At 37.3% G+C, this 23,034-nt stretch overlaps 1 protein-coding gene across 3 annotated transcripts in view; it reads left to right on the plus strand.

Annotated features, from left to right (window-relative positions):
• The window catches only part of UMAD1 (UBAP1-MVB12-associated (UMA) domain containing 1), a 79,477-nt gene extending 58,665 nt beyond the window's left edge, over positions 1–20,812 (plus strand). For all 3 annotated transcript variants that reach the window (XM_041466606.1, XM_041466607.1, XM_041466608.1), the window contains exons 3-4: positions 2,222–2,307; positions 19,084–20,812. In XM_041466606.1, the coding sequence (XP_041322540.1) occupies positions 2,222–2,307; positions 19,084–19,341 (344 nt within the window). In that variant the 3' untranslated portion in view covers positions 19,342–20,812. The remainder of the gene's footprint in view (positions 1–2,221; positions 2,308–19,083) is intronic.
• The last annotated feature ends 2,222 nt before the right edge of the window (positions 20,813–23,034 follow it).

Raw genomic sequence — 23,034 nt, forward strand, 5'->3', positions numbered from 1 at the left:
TGTCCCATTGGTAGCGGCTGCCCGCACAGCTCTGCCCTTACGCGCTCGGCGAGTCCTTGTCCAGCTCAGTGCAGTCTCCTGGCACCTTCACAAGTCTTCATCACACAGCTAAGCTCCCTGATCTAGGGGAAGGGTATCCTGTGGAGTGTTTCCTCTTGCATTGGTCATGGAATGTAGGACTAGAAGGGAACACAAAAAGGTCATTCATCTTCCTTGTCTTGGCATGATTGAAACCATTCACAACAGATGTTTCCTCAACCCATCTCTGAAGCCATTTGGAGATTAGCCACTGTTAAGAGAAACTGTTTTGCTAGGTTATTCAAAGTGCTTAAGTAGCCTTACTCCTGGAGAAACTGATCTAGCCTAAATTTGGTACAATTTAAATCTGTTTGCAGTCTCATCCACAGCAAGTGTACCAAAAATACGCCTTACTGCCCTCTTCCTGTATCTGTTAACCACTTTTACACCTCCCTAAAGAAGGGTGCATTTACAACGCTTATAATAATTTTTGTTTGCAGGCCTCTACTTCATTAAAAATGTAAACTAATTGTTTAACATTCATGATTTTCATGACTGTTATTTACCTCGTTATCTTATAGGTGCTTACAAATTGTGTTTTTCAAGGTACTGGGAGTAGAATGGAAGATTAACTGAGTCCCCATCTCCTTTGTTCTCCCACACCCCTTTTTTTTCATAGCTCTCGTTAATACAAGTTCTTTGGAGTGTTTTATGTAGAGAATTACTAGTTTACTAAGAAGCATCTTTCAACTCCAGAAGAGGCCTTGGAAAGTGTAGACATTAATGAAATTAATAGGCAAAGACCTGTGACAAAGATGATGATGATGATTCTCTGTATACACTGCTAGGAATAACACTTGGGTATTAAAAGCAGACACAAAAATTAGATATTAGTGCTTGTTTTAATAAAAAACTTTACAAAATATTGCATTGTGCTTGAGGGATCTGACCAGTCAGACCTGGGGGGCCGTGGCAGTATGGAACAAACATGCATGGACCTGAGTGTCATTGGCTTTTCAGCCTAACTGGGCATGGGCAGAAGCTGGCTGCTGTTTCCAAAGGCTTCTGCCTGGTGGTTCTGGAGAAAATGGAACAAAGGAGCCAGAACCAATGTTTTAGCAAAGAAGTTAAACTACAGTAACTTGAACCCTTTTATTTTGAATTGTTGCTGCAGGACTCTTTAAAGATACAGACTTCCAAAACATGCCATTACAGAAAGCACTATGAATTCACATAAAAATAAAACCAAAATTATGTAACTAAATTTTTAATCTTTCTCAGTTGTCTGCTCTTGCAAACTAATTACTGACTAGTACTAACAGCAGAAGAAGATAATCTGCAAAATCTTTACAGCTTCTGGTACACTCCTCCATTGACAAAGAAAACTGGAGAAGATAGGATAGGTAGATGTTGTTTTGCAACATCTGAGAAACAAATTCTGGTTTTGTTTTGGTTTTTTTACTACACCTACCTTTTTAATAAAATTGATAATGTACCTTCTGTCTTAAAAATAAATGTGAAAGTAATCTGTCTCTTGTTTATTGCCGTGATCTGCCCATCTTTAGACCAGTACCAGATGCAGCTTTTGGGATAGGCTGAGTTGTGATTTGGTAAAATCCTGGGCAGAGGTAGTCCTGTGTGTGCAATGGGAGATTAGTGCCCAGCCTGCCAAGCAGTCTTTGTCCCCATACAGTCAAAACCAGGCCATTTCTCAGAATGCTTTGTCTCTCTGCACTCATGCACAGATATCAACTCTGTGGAAATGAGGCTATGAATGGGATAGAGTAACAGTGCTTCTAGCCTGACATTGGATTGGGATGTGATGGATGTGCACCTGGTATCTCCTTTCCACTACACAGTCACACTGCAATGTACCCTTTGATAATTATTAGAACCTAATAGTCCTAAAAATAGGGGCCCTCTTTTCTCCCCTTTTCCCTCAAGAATTTTTTACTTTAAATAATTGATACAGATTTGTTCCCAGGTTTTGCAGGTCACTTGTCAACGTTTTTGTCTTTATGTTCAAAATTTCTCAGTTCTCTCATTTTTTCTCATGTTCAAAATTGTAAATATAAGTGTGACAACAGAGTCCCCTTTCTCAGGGTATTTGATTTTAGGAAGACTGAAGAGGTTTTCTTACTTTATGTAAAATATGAAGGATTTCAGTGATTTAAAAGCTGGGGTTTTTTTTTAACTTTGGTAGGTGACACAGCTGATGATCAAAGTAGAGACTCAAAGGACAAAACTTCATTTCCAGAGACCAGACCAATGTACAGTCAGCCTTCACAGGTAGGAGACTTTTTCCTTATGCACACATGATGAAACTTCCATAGCAGCTCATTTAAGAAGCATGAATGTCCTGCAGAAGATGATTTCACCACATTCACATCTTCCATTGGCTGAGTCACTCTCAGCTTTCCTTGTCATAAAAGCAGCACTGCTATTAATTAGATGGCAGTAATATGAAGCCCACTGCTGTGGATTTGAAAAGGAAATAGTAGAAGTCTGGGCTGGTATTGCTGGATATCTTATTTTTATACTTGAGTTGTGCAAGCATGAAACTGTAGCTAGAATGTTAATGAATTGTATAGATGCATTAGTGTGGTGAGTAGTGATGGCAAATGTCACACATTTACATAAACCATCTATTTCCACAACTACCATATGAATAACATGTAAACATGTGAGTGTCTTTACTGTGTGTTTCCTTTCTGTTTCTCTATGTGGCTGTAAATCTGAACTTCTTTTTCTTTGTTATATTTGATATTTGATACATGTTTACAGGTAAGGGCTTTTCAGAATATTTCTGCATATGATGTACATCTTCTCCATGTACTCTGAAAATGTTTTTGTACCATGTATGGGCCTGTTTTCCATTGCCATATAATTTTAGACATTTGCAAGGTGACTGAAGATGTTTGGCTTAGACTTTTTGTGCTTTTGTGGTGGTTCATTTTTTTTGCTTAACCTATCCTGTCTCTTTTTCCCATATCTCACTTTGGTACTAACAGTGTCTGTCTTCTCTCTCTTTTCAGTGCTGTTTCAATATTATTGCTATATTATTATTGCTAAGTCCCTTGGTATAGTAGAGGTGTGTGTGACAATTTTTCCATCTCTAAGAGTGGTCTGTGTGTATGTGTGGCCTGTAGTCTTCTTTTCTAATTTAAAATTTAAAACTGTGTCCTGTACAGAAATCTTTAATTCATCGTAATTCATTACTCATTCAAGTAACGAGTAGTTTGCCTTCTGATAATGTTAAAGTATGAATTAGTTCCAACCAATTGCAAAGTTTTAGTCTGACTTTTAGATCCACATCTGAGCCAGGGTGTTTTGCAACTGAAGTCCTGCAGATCTGGGCAGTATAATTAATTGATGTTGTAGTTATCTACGTTACAAGCGTAGTTTCCTTTAATGTGATGTTCTTGTTGGGGATGGTGAACTGCCAGTTACTGCAGCCTCAGTGCTTTGTTCAGTTCTGTGGAATTTCAGGAAAAGAGGAACTTGTATTTATTTTAAGTTTCAAGAGTTAGAAAGAAAAAGCAAAGTTTTCAAAATAAAATAGCAGATACTACAGTGAAAATGAAACAAAGATATATTTTCACCTTTCTATTAAAATATTTACATGTCACAAAAATACTCCTATGAACTGGCTTGTGACAGAATCAGTTAAATTAAAATCCAGCACTACTTAGGCAATTCATTCCAGTCTAGATTTCAGTATTTGGACTTCACATTTACTCAAAGGAATTCTCAAGTTCTCAAATTAAGTAGAATAATTGTGAATCATGGAAATTAAATGGGTAGTTCTGGCTATTAGGAAAGTAATGTTCCTCCTTACAATGGTGAGTATATTTTTGTAAATTAGTGGGAGAATTTACCAATTTAGAGAAACTGGAAAAGCATTGTATTACATATTCAATGTGTCATAGAGACATAGCACATCAATTGAAATAATAACCTTGTTAGTATAAAACCACAAATTCTTGATAAACATACAACAGGATGCTAAAATATAGTTGTTACTGCAAAGTGGCATCTGATATTTATCATGTAGAACAGAACAAAAGAACATTTAGTTCATCAACTGCTTCATCATTTCAGTTGCTGGAAACCTGATTTTATTTTTAAATATAAACTTTTTTACTACTTATTAGATATAAACTTTGTTGAACATGAAAAGTGCTTTTGGAAATGTGATTTAAAGAAGAATGAAGTAATACTTTGTTCATGGGTTTTCAAAGGGAAAATGAGGTTGAGTTTGGTTTTTTGAAGAAATTATCTTCTGGGGTGTTTTTTGGTAATGGCCATCATCTTTGGAATTTCCCATTTCCTTAGGTACTATTGGACTTGTTTGCTGTACAATCACTGAATTGTCAAGTTCGTATATTTGTATAATCTTGTGTAAATTATTTAAACAAATAAAAGTTCACATCAAGATGGTCTTGCTGCCACTAGGAACATGTAACAGAACCTCTTGCAAGCCCTGCCGTTCCTCGGTCGGTTTTGTTTCCAGCTGTTTGGATATTGTATGCCTGTTAGGGGAATTGCAGGGTGTTAGACACTCCTTGGAGGAAGGGTGTTCTCAAAGGCCAACTAAAGCCCAAGCACTTTGTCTTCTGCTTCAGACAGAAGCTCCTGCTTTGAGCAAGCTCCCATATGGAGTGTCCTCTCCATCTGCACAAGTATGGACAGGCGGGTGGGAGGGTCATCTCCTGGAGCTGGTCAGTCTAGGGGGATGTGTTGTTGTCCAGCAGGGTAATGAGTGCTCTGGGCCTCATCAAGCATGTCTGATCCCTCTGAAGTTGCTTCAGGCTCATGAGCTAAAAGTCACACACACATTTAAGTGCTTTTCTGGATTGGGTCCAAAATGGTTAGTGCTCTGCAGGGCCGAGAATTTAAGATTAGTCTTATTAGTGACTAAATTGGTAAATTAGTGACCATGAAATACAAAGCTAATTTTAACTGCAACACAATCATAGTAGAAAGATACACTATGGTTTTATTTTTTTATGCTTGTGATTTTTCCATTATTACTGTACAATTGCCAGATAATTCAATCTTTATCTCCTTTCAGTGGGAATTTGAGGTTATAGAAAATAGCCGAATGGAAAGGTTAGCTTTGATATATGAAGAGTGCTAGAGACCTCAGTAATGTGGTGAGGTTATTTTTGATAATGAGCTATTCAATTGGTAAAGCAAATTAGTACAACCATGTATTTTTGCCCTACTGTGAGAGCAATTATGTAGCGTATCTATTAGGAGACATAAAAATATTTTTGACAGATGGTATGGCTTTGAATTAGGATTTATGAAGATTATTGTATGTCTGCTGTCCAGGACACCTGGGATTATTACATTGATGTAAGAAACAACAACAACAAGAATTCCATTTCTGATAATCGCTGCAGTGTTTTGTATCTCCCTACTGTCACCTTAAAAAGCAGTTCATGTTTATTTGATCTTGCACTTCTGGATAATCTGACACGCGCTCTTTAGCCAACAGATGTCAGCAGATTTAATGGGGGAAAACTGGACCAGCAAGTGTATTAAAATAAACCACCAAAAATGAAAGCCATCTTTAGATTTTAAATTAGGATTTTTATCTGGCTGTGTCTCTTTTTTTTTTTTTTGGTTTTTCCTTATAGTCCCGCTTCTCCCTCAAACACTTAATAGTTATTGCCTTCTATCTAAAGAGCTTGTTATATGTTTTCTAGGGCAAGAGAGAATCCCCCAAGGGATTGCTTAATCCATAATTATCTAATTTATATGTTGTTGTTATAGCCACTCTAATTATATACCTTGCTGTGATTCTTATCATCTTAGGACTTAGTTTTCCTTATGAATTGTAATAGCTCTGCTATGATTCTTGTGCCCTTTCTTTTCATAATTTGCTGTTAAAAGCTGAGAACACAGCAGACAGAAGTTCCTGAAGTAAATTTTAAATTATCTGTGATTTTATGCATATAGAAACAGGTATGCACCATTTTAGGCAAGTATCTAAATAAATTAGGAATTTTTTTTTTTATGTCTGAATTGGCATTGACTCATTAAAGTCATCCTTTATACAGCTGCTGCATAGGATTCTGCATGGATGTAAATAACAGTTTCCCTGACATCTGGTTTGGGGATGTATGAGTCAGAAAGACAGAAATACTATGAGATATAAAATATCAAAGAAGACAAAATGAGAGTTGAGAATCCACAGAGTAGTAGAAAAATAATTTAGGTTTTTTTTACCTTTCTAGTGAAATTAACAGGTATTGCTGAAGTTGATAGACTTTTAGGATATCCTTTAGAGCAGATCAGCTGATATAATTCCAGGGCATGAATAATATTACTGTTATCTTGCTTTCTTTTTTTTTTTCTTTTCAATTAAAATGAATTGCTTCTATCGGACCTATTATTCACTGTTTTTTCCTTAAGTTTGTTTGTCTAGATTATTTTTACAAGTTACTGGAGAAGGAGTTATTACTGATCATGTCTCTGTTCACTTACTGACTCTTGGTTTATGGCTCAGAGGGTTTCATATTTAAAATCACAAGAAGGGTGTTCTGAGCTAGATTTGTTGCATCCATTTAAATTCCTTACATTTACTTTAGAGAAAGTGGTTGAAATTTCAAAATTATTATGATCATATAATTTGTGATTAGTTTGCTCTCTTTTGACAAAATTCAGTATCTATTGAAAATGTTGTTGCTTAGCTTGGCTTTTTTCTTTTTTTTTAGAAGCTCTTATAAGGTAGAATTCTAGTCATGGCCTGGTTAGACTAATTGCTTTTCATATGTCATATTAACTCTAAGATCTTCTTTTTCATATATAAAACCCGTAAAGCATGTTGGTCCATATTTTCTCTCTTAATTGCATATGTAAGCAATAATCACTTAATGAAATTATCCACTCTTAGAAGGGACTGGAATAAGACTGTCTGCAGCAAGTCATCAAGCACATACTTTTCTCTGAAAAGAGAAGCTGGTACCATCAGAAGAAAGATCTTATGTTTTACTCAACTATCATGCATGATCATAAGCTGTAAGAAGTGAAGTTTTAACATTATCTTTAAATAAGAATGACTCCTGTGCAGCCTTGGCAGCTGCAATGGACATCACCTTTCTTAGCTTCCTTCATCCTTTGTGTCAATGGTAAATAGCTGGGACTTCACTGGGGAATCCATGTGCAGCCACAGATGGAAAGTGCACATGAAGTAGAGCTGGCATATGATAAGAAAGGCACAGTATATATATGTCACAGCTTGTGATCTTACTGAGAATGAAGTAAAAAAATTCAGCTAAAAAAATTTCAATATTGCATGTTACAGCTATTACATTTTACAACTATTACATGTTGTAACTATTTGTGTGCAATAACATATTTACTTTGTAAAGCTTCATTGTATCATAATGTTCATATTACTCTCTGCTAGATAATTTACCAAAATATTTAGGAGGTCTTTTCATTCTAGAAAAATCTCCAGAACACGTAGACCAGTGTGCTTTTGTCTGCCATTACTGGACAACAATTGGACAACTCAGGGGGAAGGGGAGAGTTTATATACACATTATGTATAAATATGTTAGGTATATATACATATATGAGAAAGTCTGCTCCTCATGTCATAAAGGATTAGTTGCAGTGGCCTCACAAACCACATTTTATAAACTGATTTGTGCAAGCTATTGACCCAGGGTCAACCAGTAAGACCCAGGGTGTCTTGCAACACTGTCACCTTGTAGGGTTTTTCTCATTTCTAAGGTGAATATCTGGACTTGTTTGTGTAACATGATACACAGCTGGGGTTATTCAGATACTTAGTAATCACAGTAGCATCATTAATACTATGTCAATTGTCTTTTTTTTAAAGGAAAGCATTATTTTTTTAGATATAGGGAACTTGAGTGGGAATTGAGAGATGTGAATTGACGTGGTTGTCACCAACTTCCTCTCTGAACTTAGGAAACAGTTCATTTTAAAAAACGTAGTGCAGTGCTGTCTTACACTTTTCTATAGCACTTTGCAAGTGTGAAATGCTGTTAAACCTCTGTGTCACTTCAGCTGAGATTTCAGTACAAGGACTGAAGAAGCCTTACAGTCTTCCAAGGTGGGACATGAATGTTCTGTCTGGCCAGCAAATACATGGAAACACAACGAATGGATTGGAGCAGCCTCTCTCCCACAGCCCTGCCTGTGGAGCCCAGAGTCAGTGCTGCAGTCAGATTGCACAATTTGTGAGGTTTGAGCAACAGAAGAAAAAATGACATCCTGTAGGGACAGAACGACACATAGGCGTGGTATATTTTCATAATTCAGTGCCTGTAGATAGCAAAGTATATACCTACATGTAAAAAGTTCATAAAATAGTATAGTTAGCCTGATTTTCAGACATATACACCAAATGGTGATCAAGCACACCTATGCAGAAGCACACTATGCATAATTCCCTATTTACTTGCAGCAGAGACTCACTGCCTCTCTTTATGTTTGATTTAATTGCTTGCTTATTCAGTTACATTGATTGGTTATTTGTAGCAAGAGATTCTCAACCTAGGTGCCCAGATGTTCCCATCACATTTTTTTAGCCATTCTCTAATTTTGGGATCTTCTGAATAGCTAATCCCAGATAAAACTACTGATTATCCTGTATCTCTTGCCCAAATACATGTGGTTAGACTAAAAGCCAGTAATGCTGGTTCACTTTGCTGCTGTCAACAAATTGATCAGTTAGTCATCCTGCCTCTCAGAGCAAACCTTCTGGGCTTTCCCAATATTAAAATTGATCTAAAATGCAATGTAGATCGTACATTACTTGATGAGACTGTGTGTGAATATGGTACAGTGATATTTACAATGTGGTGCATTAGCATAAACTGGTGGGTGAAAGACCATAGCACAGGGCAGCTCGTTAACAATTACTCTAAACAGCAAGTAAGGGAAACAACAATGTTTTTAGCTTAGATTCACTGCCACTTTCAGAGGGAAAAGAATAAACAAACATAAAACTCACCACAAATGGCAGTGGGCAGTCCATTTTAATGAAAGAGGATATGACATGGAAATTTTCCCATTTCAGCCCAGAATGCTAATATTGGTAAGACAGGAATATGTTTCTCTGTACATTCCATCAGTGCTGTTTGATCCTTTTGCTGCAATGTACTTCTGCTGTAATTTTTGCCTTAAAAAAAACCAAACCATAACTTTACAGCTCCTGTCCTTCTTGTGAGAGACAGTGCATTGGGAAGAACATATTCAAATTTTGTTCTAAAGCATTTCTGAAAAATACAAAATAAAATGTAAGTTATTTGTTTACTATTTTCTTTTCTTTGCTTCCACAGTACTACAAATATTAAGAATGTGTTTCTACAGTTTTAATGTGATTAATAGTACTGCTAGATGAAATCTGATCTATCTTTTAAAAAAAAAAGTACCCTTCTTCCTTTTCATTGTGATCCTATTATTTTCCATCCATAAAGAACAAGAAGAGTCAAAGAGGCCACCTTATTTAAAAGAGGTAGACCAGTATTAGTTCCTTTAAAATTAATTAATTAATTAATTAATTAGCCTTTTGCTGCTTGAAGAGTCATGACACTTTTATTCCTGAATCTGAAAAGCATGCTGAGTCGGTGCTGAGGACAACTCAGTCTCGTTGCTGTTTGTAGACTGGAGCTTTTACAAACTCTGGCTCCTGGTAACCTGTTTACTGAAGGTGGTGTTGACAAGTGTTCCAGTTACAGACTGTTTATGGAGGAAATTAAAGTCAAATACCCATCCTTCCTTTCTCTTTCTGACCCAAATCTCTATGGAGAAAGGAGGTGGAAAGTTGTATGAGAAGATACTTGCTTAATTCAGTTTTTTTGGCATTAAAATATTTTAAGTTTGTAAACAGGACACATTGCTAGTCTTGCCACATGCTTGGAATTCAAGCAGCATGATAAAAACCTCAGAACATAGCATTTGGTACAGCAATTTTTATTCATGAATCTGTGTAAGAATCCTTTTAAGATCCAGGGGTTTAGTTGCTTAAAACTCCTGAAAGCACAGCTGAGGATGATGTTCCTAGGTATTGCTGGAGGAAGATTGACCTGAGTTCAGGCTAGTAATTCTTTTCTGTTCCCTCTACTTATCTTCTTTTCTGAAAACCAAATCCAAGATAATTTTCTTTTCCTTTCTTGTGGTAGAAATTGTTACCCCTCTGTCTTTTTTCTCTCATTGATATTGAGAATCTAGGGAGATATTTCATTGATGTTGCTGACTCCCTCAGTTAATCATGGAGAGATTTCCTTTTCTTAAAAAAACCCCAAAACCAATAACAAAACAACCTTCTGATCTATACTTTTTCCCAGTTGCTCTAATTTGATGGAAAATGTATTGGCTTTATTTTTGTGTGCAACTATGTTTGCTAAGTATTTTCTTACTGTTTTTGATTAATTGTCAAAGTTCCTTGGTTTTTTGGTTGTTTTTTTGGTGTTTTTTTGTTTTGTTTTGTTTTGTTTTGTTTTTGGTAGACAGCTCTCTTTTGCATTCAAATCCTTGGATGTTCACACACTTAATACAGTAATGAGAGAATGCAGTATTAGCCCTTATTTCAGAGGTTCTGCTCCATGGGCATCTACCATCTCAGAGAAGCTGTCATCTGTTTCCTACCATAGCAGGTTACCCTGTTGGAGCTTCTGCAGTAGCAGGGGCTGGGAACAAGAGATAGAGAGACATGAATGCAGAGACCCAGCTAGTCTAAGCTTCTGCTGTTCAGGAGATCAACTTCCCAAAAGTCTTTAGGATTTTTTTTTTTTGCTTGAAGAAGTAGAGAAAATACCACATCTTGTTGCCACTAAGTACATCGACGAAATGTAGCTGCTAAATTAAAACAAATTATTTAAATACTGGTTTTTAATTTTTTTGTTTGTTTTAATTATGCTGTTAAAGTTTTATATTAAGTTAATGTCTTAGTATATTCTTTGGCTATGTTTAAAGTCAGCTGTCTGAATTTTGCATTGCATCATGAATGAAGGTAGCAGCAAAATAAATGTAAATGCTTTGTGCTTCTGGATGATACTGAAGTTACAAAACAAATCCATTATCAGCATTTATCAGACTTGCCTGTTCATTTTGCAATATATTGACTTGTCCTTCACTTCTGATTTGTGGTTGTGGAATGCAGTGCTGGATGTCTAGAGCTGCGTGCATTTTCAGTTACACTTCTTCTGGCTTGCACTTCACTTACTATAGCAATTTTCATTAATTTTTTAGTCTTCCAGCACACATGCTACAGAAAAAAAAGGGAAAAAAAAATATGGCCTTGTTAATACCATTTCCTGGCAGTGCCAGAAGCACAATATACTAAATATTGTTCATGTTGCTTATTATGTTGAGGTCTTTGCTATAATTAGCTTGCATAGTACTTTGAGGGAACAGAGGATCTAGATAAACTGTTCCTTGTTAAACCCACACCCCTGTCTCTCTTCTAAGATAATTTTTATTACAATAATCATGCTGCAGAGGGGACTGCACCATAAAGATGGTGCCCTAAAAGTCAGGGGCCTCCAGAGAGGAATGGGGAGGCAGCAAGGAAAGGAGCCCTGCTATTGAGGGGGCATAAGTGCTGATACAGGTCTTCAATTGTCTGACCCAACAGTGGTGAAATTGGCTGGGATAGAAGGAAAGAAAAGAGCATAATTACTTTACTTAATGGTGGGAAATTAAGCCTTATAATTTTTAATCAAGCTTTAGATTTTTTTTATAGTTTCCCATTATAGATGCCCACTTTTGAGATGTTTTTGTTCTTTGTCTTCAAACAATTACTGAATGAAATAAATAATAGGACTTTGGAATAAAGGAATAAAAGTAGGAAGTAGAAATAAAAATATCATTATACAATTTCAGTTATATTAAATTCAATATATTTACTAAATTTATCACTGACCCCCCCTCAAAATATTTCCTGTGATGTATTGTTATAGGGAATTGAGTAAAACCAGAACCTTCATCCTGTACTGGTTTGAATTTGCAAAACTGGTAACGAAGAAAATCAGATTAGATTTTAAATCTTTTGTGGAACTTTAGAATACCTTTCAGGGTGGAATTATATTTTATAAGTTCTCATAAATAAATCTCACGGGCATCTCTAGTATTTATGAGGATTATTAAGAAAAATAGGTCTGGTTCTGGAAAAAACATCTTTTTTACAGAAAGTGTAAATTTTTTTTTACATGAACACACTTTAACCATGGAGCATTCAGAATATCCAGAGTTCAAATGGCAACCTTGCAGTTCTCCCCTTCTACAGAGATTAACAGTTTTGTGGCTGTTTGAAAGGATAAGAATCACATCTAATTACAGAAAGTTTATTCTGCATTCACACTATAGAATTGTTCTAGTAATTACTCTTTTCCAATTGCTTTAATGCCAATAAGGATTCAGAAATGTACATCAGTATTGATACTGAAAGTGTGGTTTAGCAAATATTTCCCTGCTGCTCTTTGCAGGCCAAGATACAATGTCAGAGCCTCTTTTCATTGTTTCTTTAGAATATTTTTCTTTAAGATTTCAGTGACATTAACCTGACCTTGATTCCATTCCAGTTAAGAAACAGCTGAAAACCATGCTCTAGAGGAGAAAGAAAAATACCCAAAATGTATGTAAAAATTAGTTTAAATATTCTTAAACTCTTATTTTAAAAATGTTACTCTGAATTGCAGTATTGATAAACTTGTACAGGTAGCAGGAGGTCTTTAAGAAAGACAAATTGCCGCTGTATTACAAAATAAGTTTCATAAGAAGCTTGGAAGCAAGAGCCCAAAGGAAATGGCAAAGCTGATTTCCACTGAGAACCATTCTTGCTTTTAAAAGCCTCTCCAAGGACTCAGTGTTAACCCAAACCTTTCAGCCTGTAGGTCTGCCCTCCTGCAGCCCCTGAGAGCACCAGTCCTTGGCCACTGTTACAATCCCAGACACTGCATTTCTGATAAGCAAGTAAGCAACCAGAAGAAATTTGGATACAGCAACAAGCTACTGCAAGATCTCCAGCACTTCTTACATCTAATTTAGCTCTCCAAGCTAAGAATAGTTTTTCTCTTGAGTCTCTGGAGGGGAGGGCTGATTAAAATTTTGAGTGAATCTTGAAAGAATAGCAGCTCTCATTATTCACATTTGGTTTTCTGAAACCACAGGGCATCTCTATTGTGTTTGTCCAGGTGGGTTTGTTCCTTTCTTATAGTCCTGTAAGGATGCAGGTCACATACACACTGGTGTGTTGGGGTAGTTTTGTGTTCAGGTTTTGGGTTAGGCATTCTGTGGTCAAACAACATGAAAATTATCATGTTGTGCACTTTCCCCACCGCCAGCAAGGTTTTACTGATCCTGCTTGGACATCAGAAGGAATTTTGGACATCAGAAATAATTTCTTCACAGAAAGTGTTGTTAAAATTGGAATGGACTGCCCAGAGTGGTGATGGAGTCACGATCCCTGGAGGTGTGGAAGGAAAGCATGGCCGTGGCACTCAGTGCCATGGTCTGGTTGACAAGGTGGTGTTTGGTGATAGGTTGGACTCAATGAACCCAGAGGTCTTTTCCAACCTAATTGATTCTGTGATTCTGTTCTCCCAGGTTAAATTTTGGAATGCAAACCTTGTGAGTAATTTTTCTTTCCTCCTTTGTTTATCTTTGCCATTACCATTTTTATTTGAAAAATGAATTCTTGTCATCAGTGGAGATACTCATTCTGGAATTCCCACAAATTTTCTAAGGATGTCCAGTGAGTACCCTAAAGCATCCAGCAAAACACTTTGGAGGAACAATCCCATGTGACAGTTTCCATTTCTAGATACATCAGTAACTACTGCATAGTGCTAAATAAATTCTAGATACCTTATGATTCGCTATTTCCAGTTTCCATGGAGTTGCCTGAAATAAATACAATTCCACATAGCAGGTGTCTGTCATAAGTATTATATTGCTGGATATTTACTAAATATTCTGGAAGACTGAAGGTACTGTTTCTTTCTCGAGAAAGAAACAGTTTTTAAAAGAAAAATAGATCTGTTTCTGTAAAAAAAACCCCACCTCTTTTTTACAGAAAGTGTAATTTTTTCTTAATTAATCACTTTTGATAGAAAACCTTGTTCAAGGGTTTGGATGATAATAATGCTGGCACTAATCTTTGATTCTCCTTCAGAGCACTGTAAATCCAGCTTCTGTAAAATGTGCAGTTTTTCTTCCTTATGAGACTCTTGGCAAACTGTGGTTAATACAAATAACATGCAGCAAATTAGATGTTTTTAAAAACAGCTGAGAAACACCTTTTAACAAAGAAAAAATGAATAATTTACTTTAGAGGGTAGTTTTATACTTTGCTAGTTTCAAAATAACATGTTTTTTTCAGAGCACAATTAGTATCCGGTGGCCAGCTACTATATATATTTACATAGTGTTTCTTTTCTCCCTGTTCTTTTGGATTGCAAACCAAGAATACAGAAACCGCCTTGCTTATTTGAATTAAATTTTGTTGCCATACCTTATGTAATTGTTACTAATTTTTTGACTCCTTGGTGTATGGTGCAATGTAAATCAGTGATCTTCTAGGTCCATTCAATTAATATTTCTCATAACAGGATTGTGTGTCATAGCATCTGGCAGTGCTTAGTTTAGCTAATGTCCAGATAATATGCTCTGAATGCATTGTACTCTGGCTAAGTAAGTTAGGCATTTCAGTAGAAACCAGTGTGACTAATGTGCAATATCAAATTCTCTAGGACTTGCAGTTCTATATATGCTGGAAGAATGCATGCATCAAGCATAAGCCATTTCATAACCTTGACCTCGGCTGCATCACAGCGTTCTGTGCTGGTGTTTGTGCTGGAAGTGACCTCAGCACCCATGGGTGACTGATGTTCTCCAGCAGAGTGTCCAGTTCTTCATCACATTACCTGAACGCCTGCTGGGGAGGTTGGCTTCAGCAAGGCCTTTTCACTCATGTGGGCTCTCCAGCATATGGATGAAATACATCTTAGCCCGTTTAAAGGATATCTTCATGTTTTGGAAGCACAGAAACATGTCTTCTTTGATTGGGTCTCGCACAGGCCAACATCTAAATATCACTACAGGAATGCTCAGAAACAGCTCTGCATAGCAGAGGGCAACAGCTGCCTGTGATGACTGCTCTAGGCAGAACTGAGAAATTACTTCTTGTTACCTGAATTCTTCAGGATGGGAACTTTTCATAAAAAATTAATAAAGTAGTATAAAAAATATAAAGTCATATAAAAGGTGATTTCTTATGAATGAAAAAGTGAATGCAAAATTTTAAGATATTACTATAATTAAAAATAACTGTTTTCATGGGACAGACAATAGTGGATTAAATGTGAAACTGAAATAGAAAATCTAGACTCCTTTTTCATTTATGTTGTGAACTGATCTTGTCATATTAGGCCCAAGACCTTCTCATGAGGGGTTGAGTAAACTAAAACCCAAAGACCACTGGAATTAAGATAAGATCATGGCATTTGTTAAACTGTCTTGACACTTCCCTTTGTTACTGGCTTACCAGTACTATGTTTATGTCAACCATTTCAGGCTTTCTTTCTGATACTGTTTTGACTATTCAGATAGTAGCATAACCTCTTAAGACTATTAAGAACCTCACTGACAGTATGCAGAGATTGAGTTTGATAAAATGATGCTTTCACAGTAAAATAGTTCTAACATAATTCATCCTTCCTCACTGCAGTCTTGCTTTCAACTATGGAGTGGGACTTGGGAGTTAGCAGAGCTGTCCTTGCTCCATCACTGTCAGTATATTGTATCTGCCGTGTACAGAAAGGGTTTTAATTTCTGGGTCTGCCCATTTAGCACCATTCTAACAAATGAAAGGTTTATGGAGGAAAAAAGATCCAAGATGCTTTGTTCTTGCTCTGACTTTTTTCCCCCTCTTTGAAGTTAGTTTTGCCACGTGATGGTCTAATTTGCATTGTAAATTGTGTTCACCCAGCTTGGAGGACAATTATGATATAAACAGGTGTTCATAAAAGTATAATTTGCCAATCAAAATAAACATTAGATTCTAGGGATTTCTGATTATCATCTGAATGGTGGGAATAGGACAGTGAGTGAGGGATCATTTTCCCCTGAAATGTGGGAGGGGAGGGAGGCAGAAAGGTCTTTGAAGATCTGGTTTAATTGATTCCTAGATGTAACCCAGTTTTTCAGCTGGGGCTTTCTGGCTTCCCTTCAAAATATGGCAATGATGAAAGACAAGCAAATACCAGCACCTCAATAAATGATCCACAAGTTCTTTCTTTCAAGAGGGAATGTAATAAATTCGTGCAGAGTAGAAATAAAGAGAAGTTTTAAAGTTTACAACGGCAACAAATTTAACGACTCACATGAGGTGTTGTGGGGCATTCTTTCAGATAAATATTTACGTAAATAAATGTTCTGTCTGTTTGGCAGTGTTCTTAGCAAGAGAATATGTCTGTACCAGAAGATGTTTATGACTTCTGTTCTAATGCATACCTTGGGCCCTGGCAAGAAGGAAGACTTCTCTCAAAATGTTAGCAATGAGCAGTCATAGAAGCTGCTCTTAAAGGGAGAGCGGATTGGAGATAACTGTGCTGATTAGAAAAGCACAAGAGGTTTTAGTGTTTTTCCTGAACTTATAGACTTCTAGTACTATTGCCCATGGTTTTTTTGCTCACAGCTTGGAAAGCTAGAATAGGAGAACTATACAGGCTACCTTCCTGAATTCTCTGCTGGCTTTCCTATTTTCCCTGTTCTCTAAAGGTACCAGAATCAGTAAGGAAAGCCAAAAGAAATCTTTTCTATCAGCTGTTGTCTCTGCTGTGGCATGTAGCTTTCTGAAGAGCTGTTAACTACATCTAAAAATGTAGAACTGAGCAAAGGAAAGCCAGGGAATTAAAGACATATCTGTAAACTGTAGCTGTAGGAATTCTGTAGTAACAGCCATACCAGTATTACAGTAGCATGGAGAATGTTGCTCCTCTTGTGTATTGGATCATAACCAGTAAGGTTAGTAGCTGTATGTAGCAGTCACTCCTTTTAATAAACTTCTTAACCTTCAGAAATTTTACATTATTATACTGTGACATGATAGTAAGAGATCTTGGGAAGTTTATCCTAAGCCTTAGGTTTAAAATCATTGTGAGTATGAACAGAAGCTTCCAGGTGAGGGCCCCTTTCAGTGCAGCACCACTCACTAACCCTTGTGTCCCAGCAGGCTGTGGAGGAGCACGTGCCCTCTGCCACCCAAGACAGTGCTGGCTGTGGCACAGGCTGGCGAGGTTATGTGTGTCACTGTTGACTCGTTCTTGGCAGCTTAACAGAAGGTTTAACACTGGTTTATCAGTCCTACCAGATGAAGTGTTGGGTTGTGTAAGGAATGACCAGTGCTCAGGTTGTGTTCAAGGCAAAGCCAGTCCTTTCTTTGGGAAGAAGATGGAGTATCTTCTCCCTGGGCTAAATGCTCTGGGCAAAAAAACAAAGCACCCACAACCACCCCACCGTCCAAACTGTTCTTCTGTCAGACAGCAACACCCTCAGGTTCTCTGGAACAGCCACGATGTGTGATATTCAACTTTAGCACAGGTCAGATCTTGAGCAGCACAACACCTCTAAAACTCATGGATGCAAGCAACTTCCATATGACTGGACCCATTTCACTCTTAGGATCAAGTGAATACCAAATTAGTGTTTCAAGCTTTCAGTGCTCTTCCTTCCCTAACAGCTGTGTAAGCTTTGGAGTTTTCTGGCTGCATGTTGAATATGGGAGGTTGAAAGGAAGCAGTGTGGACTTCATCAAAGTCAGAAATTCCTGTCTGTTTTCATGGCTCTGACATGACTTGTTAAGCACTTTCGAACACATTACTGAATATTTCTCTATGTGTACTGATACAAAGTAGAAATTCTTATAACAAACATCTCGCTCCTAGAGATCACAAAATCATGGAGTAGTTTGGGTTGGAAGGAACCTTAAAGACCATCTCCAACACCCAACTCCCCTGCCATTGCCAGGGACACCTTCCACTAGACCAGGTTGCTCAGAGCCTGTTACCAGGAACATCATTATGGGTGCCTAATGAGAGGTATCAGTTTATATAGGATTTTTTTGCTATAAACAGTAAAAAAAATTACAATTGATTTCTAGAGGCAAAGTAAATAGTATTTTCTTTGTTCTTAAAATGGCAAAAGTGTCGGGATAAACACTTAGATCATATTGGTAGGTCAGGATCAAAGCTTGCAAGTCTGTTGTGTCCAACATTATTCTCTAAATTTTGTTGAGTATTTCTGTATAGCAAGTTTTTATATTTCCTTTTTGGTTTTGGTTCTTGGGTTCTTGTTGGTGGTTTTTTTAAGTTTTAACTTTCTTTTTCTACAAAGAACATATTTGGTACTGCATATATTTCCTTATATAATAGAACTTGCTAGTTGTGCAATTCTATTTCACACTGGAAAGCAACATCATTAATCCTTTGAAATAACTGGCATAGGACAGTTCTCAATCATGAAAGTCATGCTTTTCTTGGACAACTTCTGGAAAGACACAGGGGGAACAAAAGATGGAGCTTCATCAGTTTATGAAAGGAATTGTATGAAGTAATTTCCCCTAAACAAGACTGAACATAATGGCAAAAAGTCCCACGAGCAGAGTAATGTTGGGTAGCCTGTCTGAGTTCAAGAAATGTTTGGACAACATTCTCAGGCACATGGTGTGACTCTTGGGGTGTTCTGTGCAGGGTCAGGAGTTGGACTCAATGATCCTAATTTCCCTTCCAACTCAGCATATTCTGTGTTTGTGTGATCTCAGTAATCATTACAAAGAGTCTTATTTTTGTTCTAGCCTTAATTCTGGTGGATCTGAACCAAATAATTATATCAATTAAGATATATTAATGTATTAAGAACTGCTATTTTATATCTACATAACCTGAACTCTGAAACTCCTTTTATTTATTTGTTTGGGTTTTTTGTTTCCCTTTGTTAGTAGTTCCTTGTGGTTCTAAGTAAAATGCCAGAGCTGCCTGATTTGTAGTGTGTAAATTTCTGTTCTTCTGTTCTCTTTAGATAAATACAGGGCAGCGGTCACAGTTGACTGTATCAAGCACAGAGATGGGAAATCAAAGGAGTCAGACTTTGGAAAGCAGCCCTTTCATGTCAGACCTCCTGAGCGATGTCCCCTTTGCCCTCGCACCACATGTGTTAGCAGTGCAGGGCACCCACAGTGACGTTCCTGACCGACTGCTCACCTACGACATCAATGAGAATTTATCAAGATTTTGGTATGACTTCACACTTGAAAATTCAGTGCTTTGTGATCCATAATGTTCTCTCTATCTTTTCTGCCTCTGTCAAGGAACAAGTCTTAAATTGAAGATAAAGACTTACTTTAATTGACTTAATATTTTGGGGGCTTGCCGCTGATATATCAAAGGGATTATTATTCACAACTGTGATATATTTCTTAGCTTTAAGCGAACTACAACTTAGTACATTAAATATTGCATTTATTTCCAAAGAAATCAAGCCTCAGTAGGAGACTGGCTGCTGGTATCTACTTTCAGTAGGTAGGCTGCAGACACAAACATTTCATGACTTTAAGAGGAAGTCTGTGTCTCAACTGTTTTGTTATTTCAATTAGTTACAAAACACATAGATCCCGTTACACATATTAAGATCACCTCGTGATTTTGTACAGATAGAAACCAATATTAATGCTAATGCAATGCTGCTCTGCACTACTGGACAGAGAGCTTTTCAGTGAAACCAAGTTTCAAAACTCAGAGTTAATTACAAGCCCTTAAGTAATCATTAAGACATAATAGAATTGGTTAAACTTACCAATTTCAAAGTGAAAACCAGTTGCTTCCTTCCCTTTTCCAGTAGATGGTATTTTGTCTGTCTCATTTTGTGCCTGCCTGGAGAAGTTGTCCCCGCCTGCCTGTTGGCTGCTGTTTGTTCTCATTACCACATGTGTTCCTGATTTATATACAGATCAGCTTTTCCATTTTAACCTCTTTGCCCCCTGAAGAAGGAAATCTCAGGACACGTACTTTTAATGGTCACACCCTTCTTTTTTTAATTTGTGTGCCAGAGGTACAGATGGCAATGTTTAGCAACAGGAAAACATTACATTGTTTCTTATCCAACTAAATTAAACTGCTAAATGCCTGAGCACACATTCTCACAGACCACTGTGTCCCCACTCACAAGCTTTGAGCATGTTTTTACCAGCTCAGACCAGAGCTGCTGTTCCACCAGCAACAGCTCTCTGATGTCACATCACAATTTGTGACACACTTGTTTTCTCTCTTGGGGTACAATATATAGATTGTGCTAAATGTTGGTGGATGTTTTCCTGTATTTTTTATGCTCTTACACTCTTGTGGTAGCTTAAAGTACAAATATTTTCAGACTTGGATCTTCTTACAGTATTTGAGATAAATACTGTGAAATGATGAAGAAATTACATTGTGAATATGTCTTAGGTTGTTAAATATTCATGGTTTAGATTTTTTTAAATGTGCATATTTTATATTTTTGACAGCTATGTTCTTAAATGTTTTGAAGGTATTGTTTCAAGGGGAGTATCTGTGCTGCACTCAAATAAAAAAGCCAAGTAATAATGAATTATTTTTTATATGTGAGAGTTATTATGTAGTTTCACCTATATTGTTTACTACAGCTCTGACCATTCAGCTTTCATGGGGAACTTGAACTTGGAAATTCAATTTGAAAATCTTTTCAGTGTCATTTAAAAATTAGTGTCCTTCTAATAAAATATATCGCACTCTCATCTGATGGATTCTGTGTGCTGTGTTGGTGATTGCAGTGGTTTAGGTGGTATCCATGACAGTGCTTGGAGAATAGTGTGGCTGGGAGCTAGGGAGTACTCAGGCCTCATAGAAGGAAGATCTAATTTTATTAAGTTGTTCAGAACTGTTTTGTTTTCCGAGTTTTTTAGTTAACGCATACCCAAAGCACTAAAATAATTTTAATTATTATTTTATATCCAGCAGTTAAAAAATTAATCATTCTACAATTAGCATGTTTCCATTCAAGCTGTCCATTTTTAATCTGAAATGTTTCTGCAGCTCAGCTGGTCTCGAAGCAGAGCTGTAAAGCACTGTTGAAGACCAAACAAACTCACAATACTGGTTCTTTATTTGCTAGCTGGCTTGGTATGTAATTTTTTGCAATAATTTTTTGCCTAAAGTTAGACAATTTATCTAAAATAATTACATCTTGTCAGATTTGAGCTCTGTTGCACTCACAGGTGTCCTTTCAAAAGGAAAGAAGCAGCAAAGGAGAGTAGGGGGGAGATTGTATTCACCATGACGAGAAACGTGGACAGTAGGTTTAAACATTTGGTCTTCATCCTTAATTGTCTCCTGTAAAGGGTAAAATTTACACCCAGCAAAGTACCACTAATGAGCAAGGGTACTGGGAATGTGTCTCCTGACTGCCCTCCCTTTAGCAGAACCTGGGGCTCAAACCTCTCCCTTGCTTGAGAACATCCCTAAAATTGGATTGATGCCTTATGGCACGTGTTCAAAGGCAAATCAAAGGCTGCATCCAAAGCAGCCTGACAGAAGGCTGACTGGGAGATGGTCCCTACAGACAACTCCCCGCTGGTGACAAAGTCAGAGATGGAGCCAGACAATGTTGTGTCCAGCAGGTCAGTCAAGGTAGTGGTTACAGATCCAGTTTCTGCTGTTTCTGTAAAGTGTGATCCAAACCCTGATATGACATCAGCAAATACACACTTGTGTGGTCACAGAGGAGAGGGTTTCACCCTAGAGCACCTACAGGAGAAATGCAAAGAGTATATTCACCACAGAAATTACAGTATCTCAAAATAACACAGTTTATTGCATTTTTAGCTGGAGAACCTGTTATTTTCACAAAAGCACTAAAGCAGCCTCCTGGGCAAGATGAGCGGGTTGTTCTGAACAATAGCATAAAACTGGAGCTTGAGAAACTGCCCTCCTGCCCACAGCCACCCTTCTGTTATGACATGATAATTCATCTTGCTTTGGGTTTTCTCTGCTCAGCCTAGTGACTAGGGAGAGGAACCAGAAGTGCAACTCCTAGGGGTAACTCCTTCCCTTCCTGAGTAACTGCAACTCTTCTACTGATGACAGGGCCATTCCAGATTAACCAGATTTCTTTTTGAAGCCAGAGACTGTACAACAACAAAGAAGCAGAATATCCTCCTCAAATTCCAAAGGTAGACTCCTGTTTGGTGCTGTAGGAAGACAAAGGTTTAGTAAGCCCAGCTGAGTTCATTCAGCCTACCCTGCTGTGCTGCAACTTTTCATCAACATTAAGCCTGACTTTGTGTAATGAGCTCACAAAATTAGAAAGCATTTGTGTTAGGCCAGACTTCTTCCCATCAATATGTCAAATTCCTTAAACTAAGAAAAAAAAATTAACTTCTTGTATCCTCCATTGAAACTGTATTCTTTCTTTACCAGTAGATATTTTTGTACTTAAAGTCTCCTAGAGAACTACTACCTCTTCTTTTCAATATCCTTCTGAGAGATGAGCTCCCACAGACCCTTCCTTAGCTGTCCTCCCTGAGTCACAGCCATGGAAACTGAATGAAGTGCAGATGGTAAGAATATGATGACACTATCATACTGGTAATCTGAATCAGGACATAAATCAGTATCATGTCCCATAGTCCTTTGGAGTACACGTAGTAGACAGCACAATAGTGCCTAATGCCTCTGTACTTAAGTAATGGGAGATTAACAGTGGATCACATATTTGTTTGAACATTTTGGAAGAGATACTTCTTTTTAGTCTGCAGCCTTCCATGCAGTATTCTTTCTAAATTGTGTTTTATTCCAAAAATAGTCAGTGAATATTCAAGTTTACTTTCTGATGCTCTATCAGAGTAGCTGAAAGAGCTTTGTTGTATCACAGCTCAGTGTTTTCTCCTTGCTACAGAAGCAAAAGTCTGGCTGTATGGTTCATAAAATAAACCAGAAGTTGTAAAGCTTTCAGCAGGTT

Source organism: Pyrgilauda ruficollis, unplaced genomic scaffold (assembly GCF_017590135.1).
Source record: "Pyrgilauda ruficollis isolate IOZ18807 unplaced genomic scaffold, ASM1759013v1 scaffold2, whole genome shotgun sequence".
Classification (NCBI taxonomy): Eukaryota; Metazoa; Chordata; class Aves; order Passeriformes; family Passeridae; genus Pyrgilauda; species Pyrgilauda ruficollis.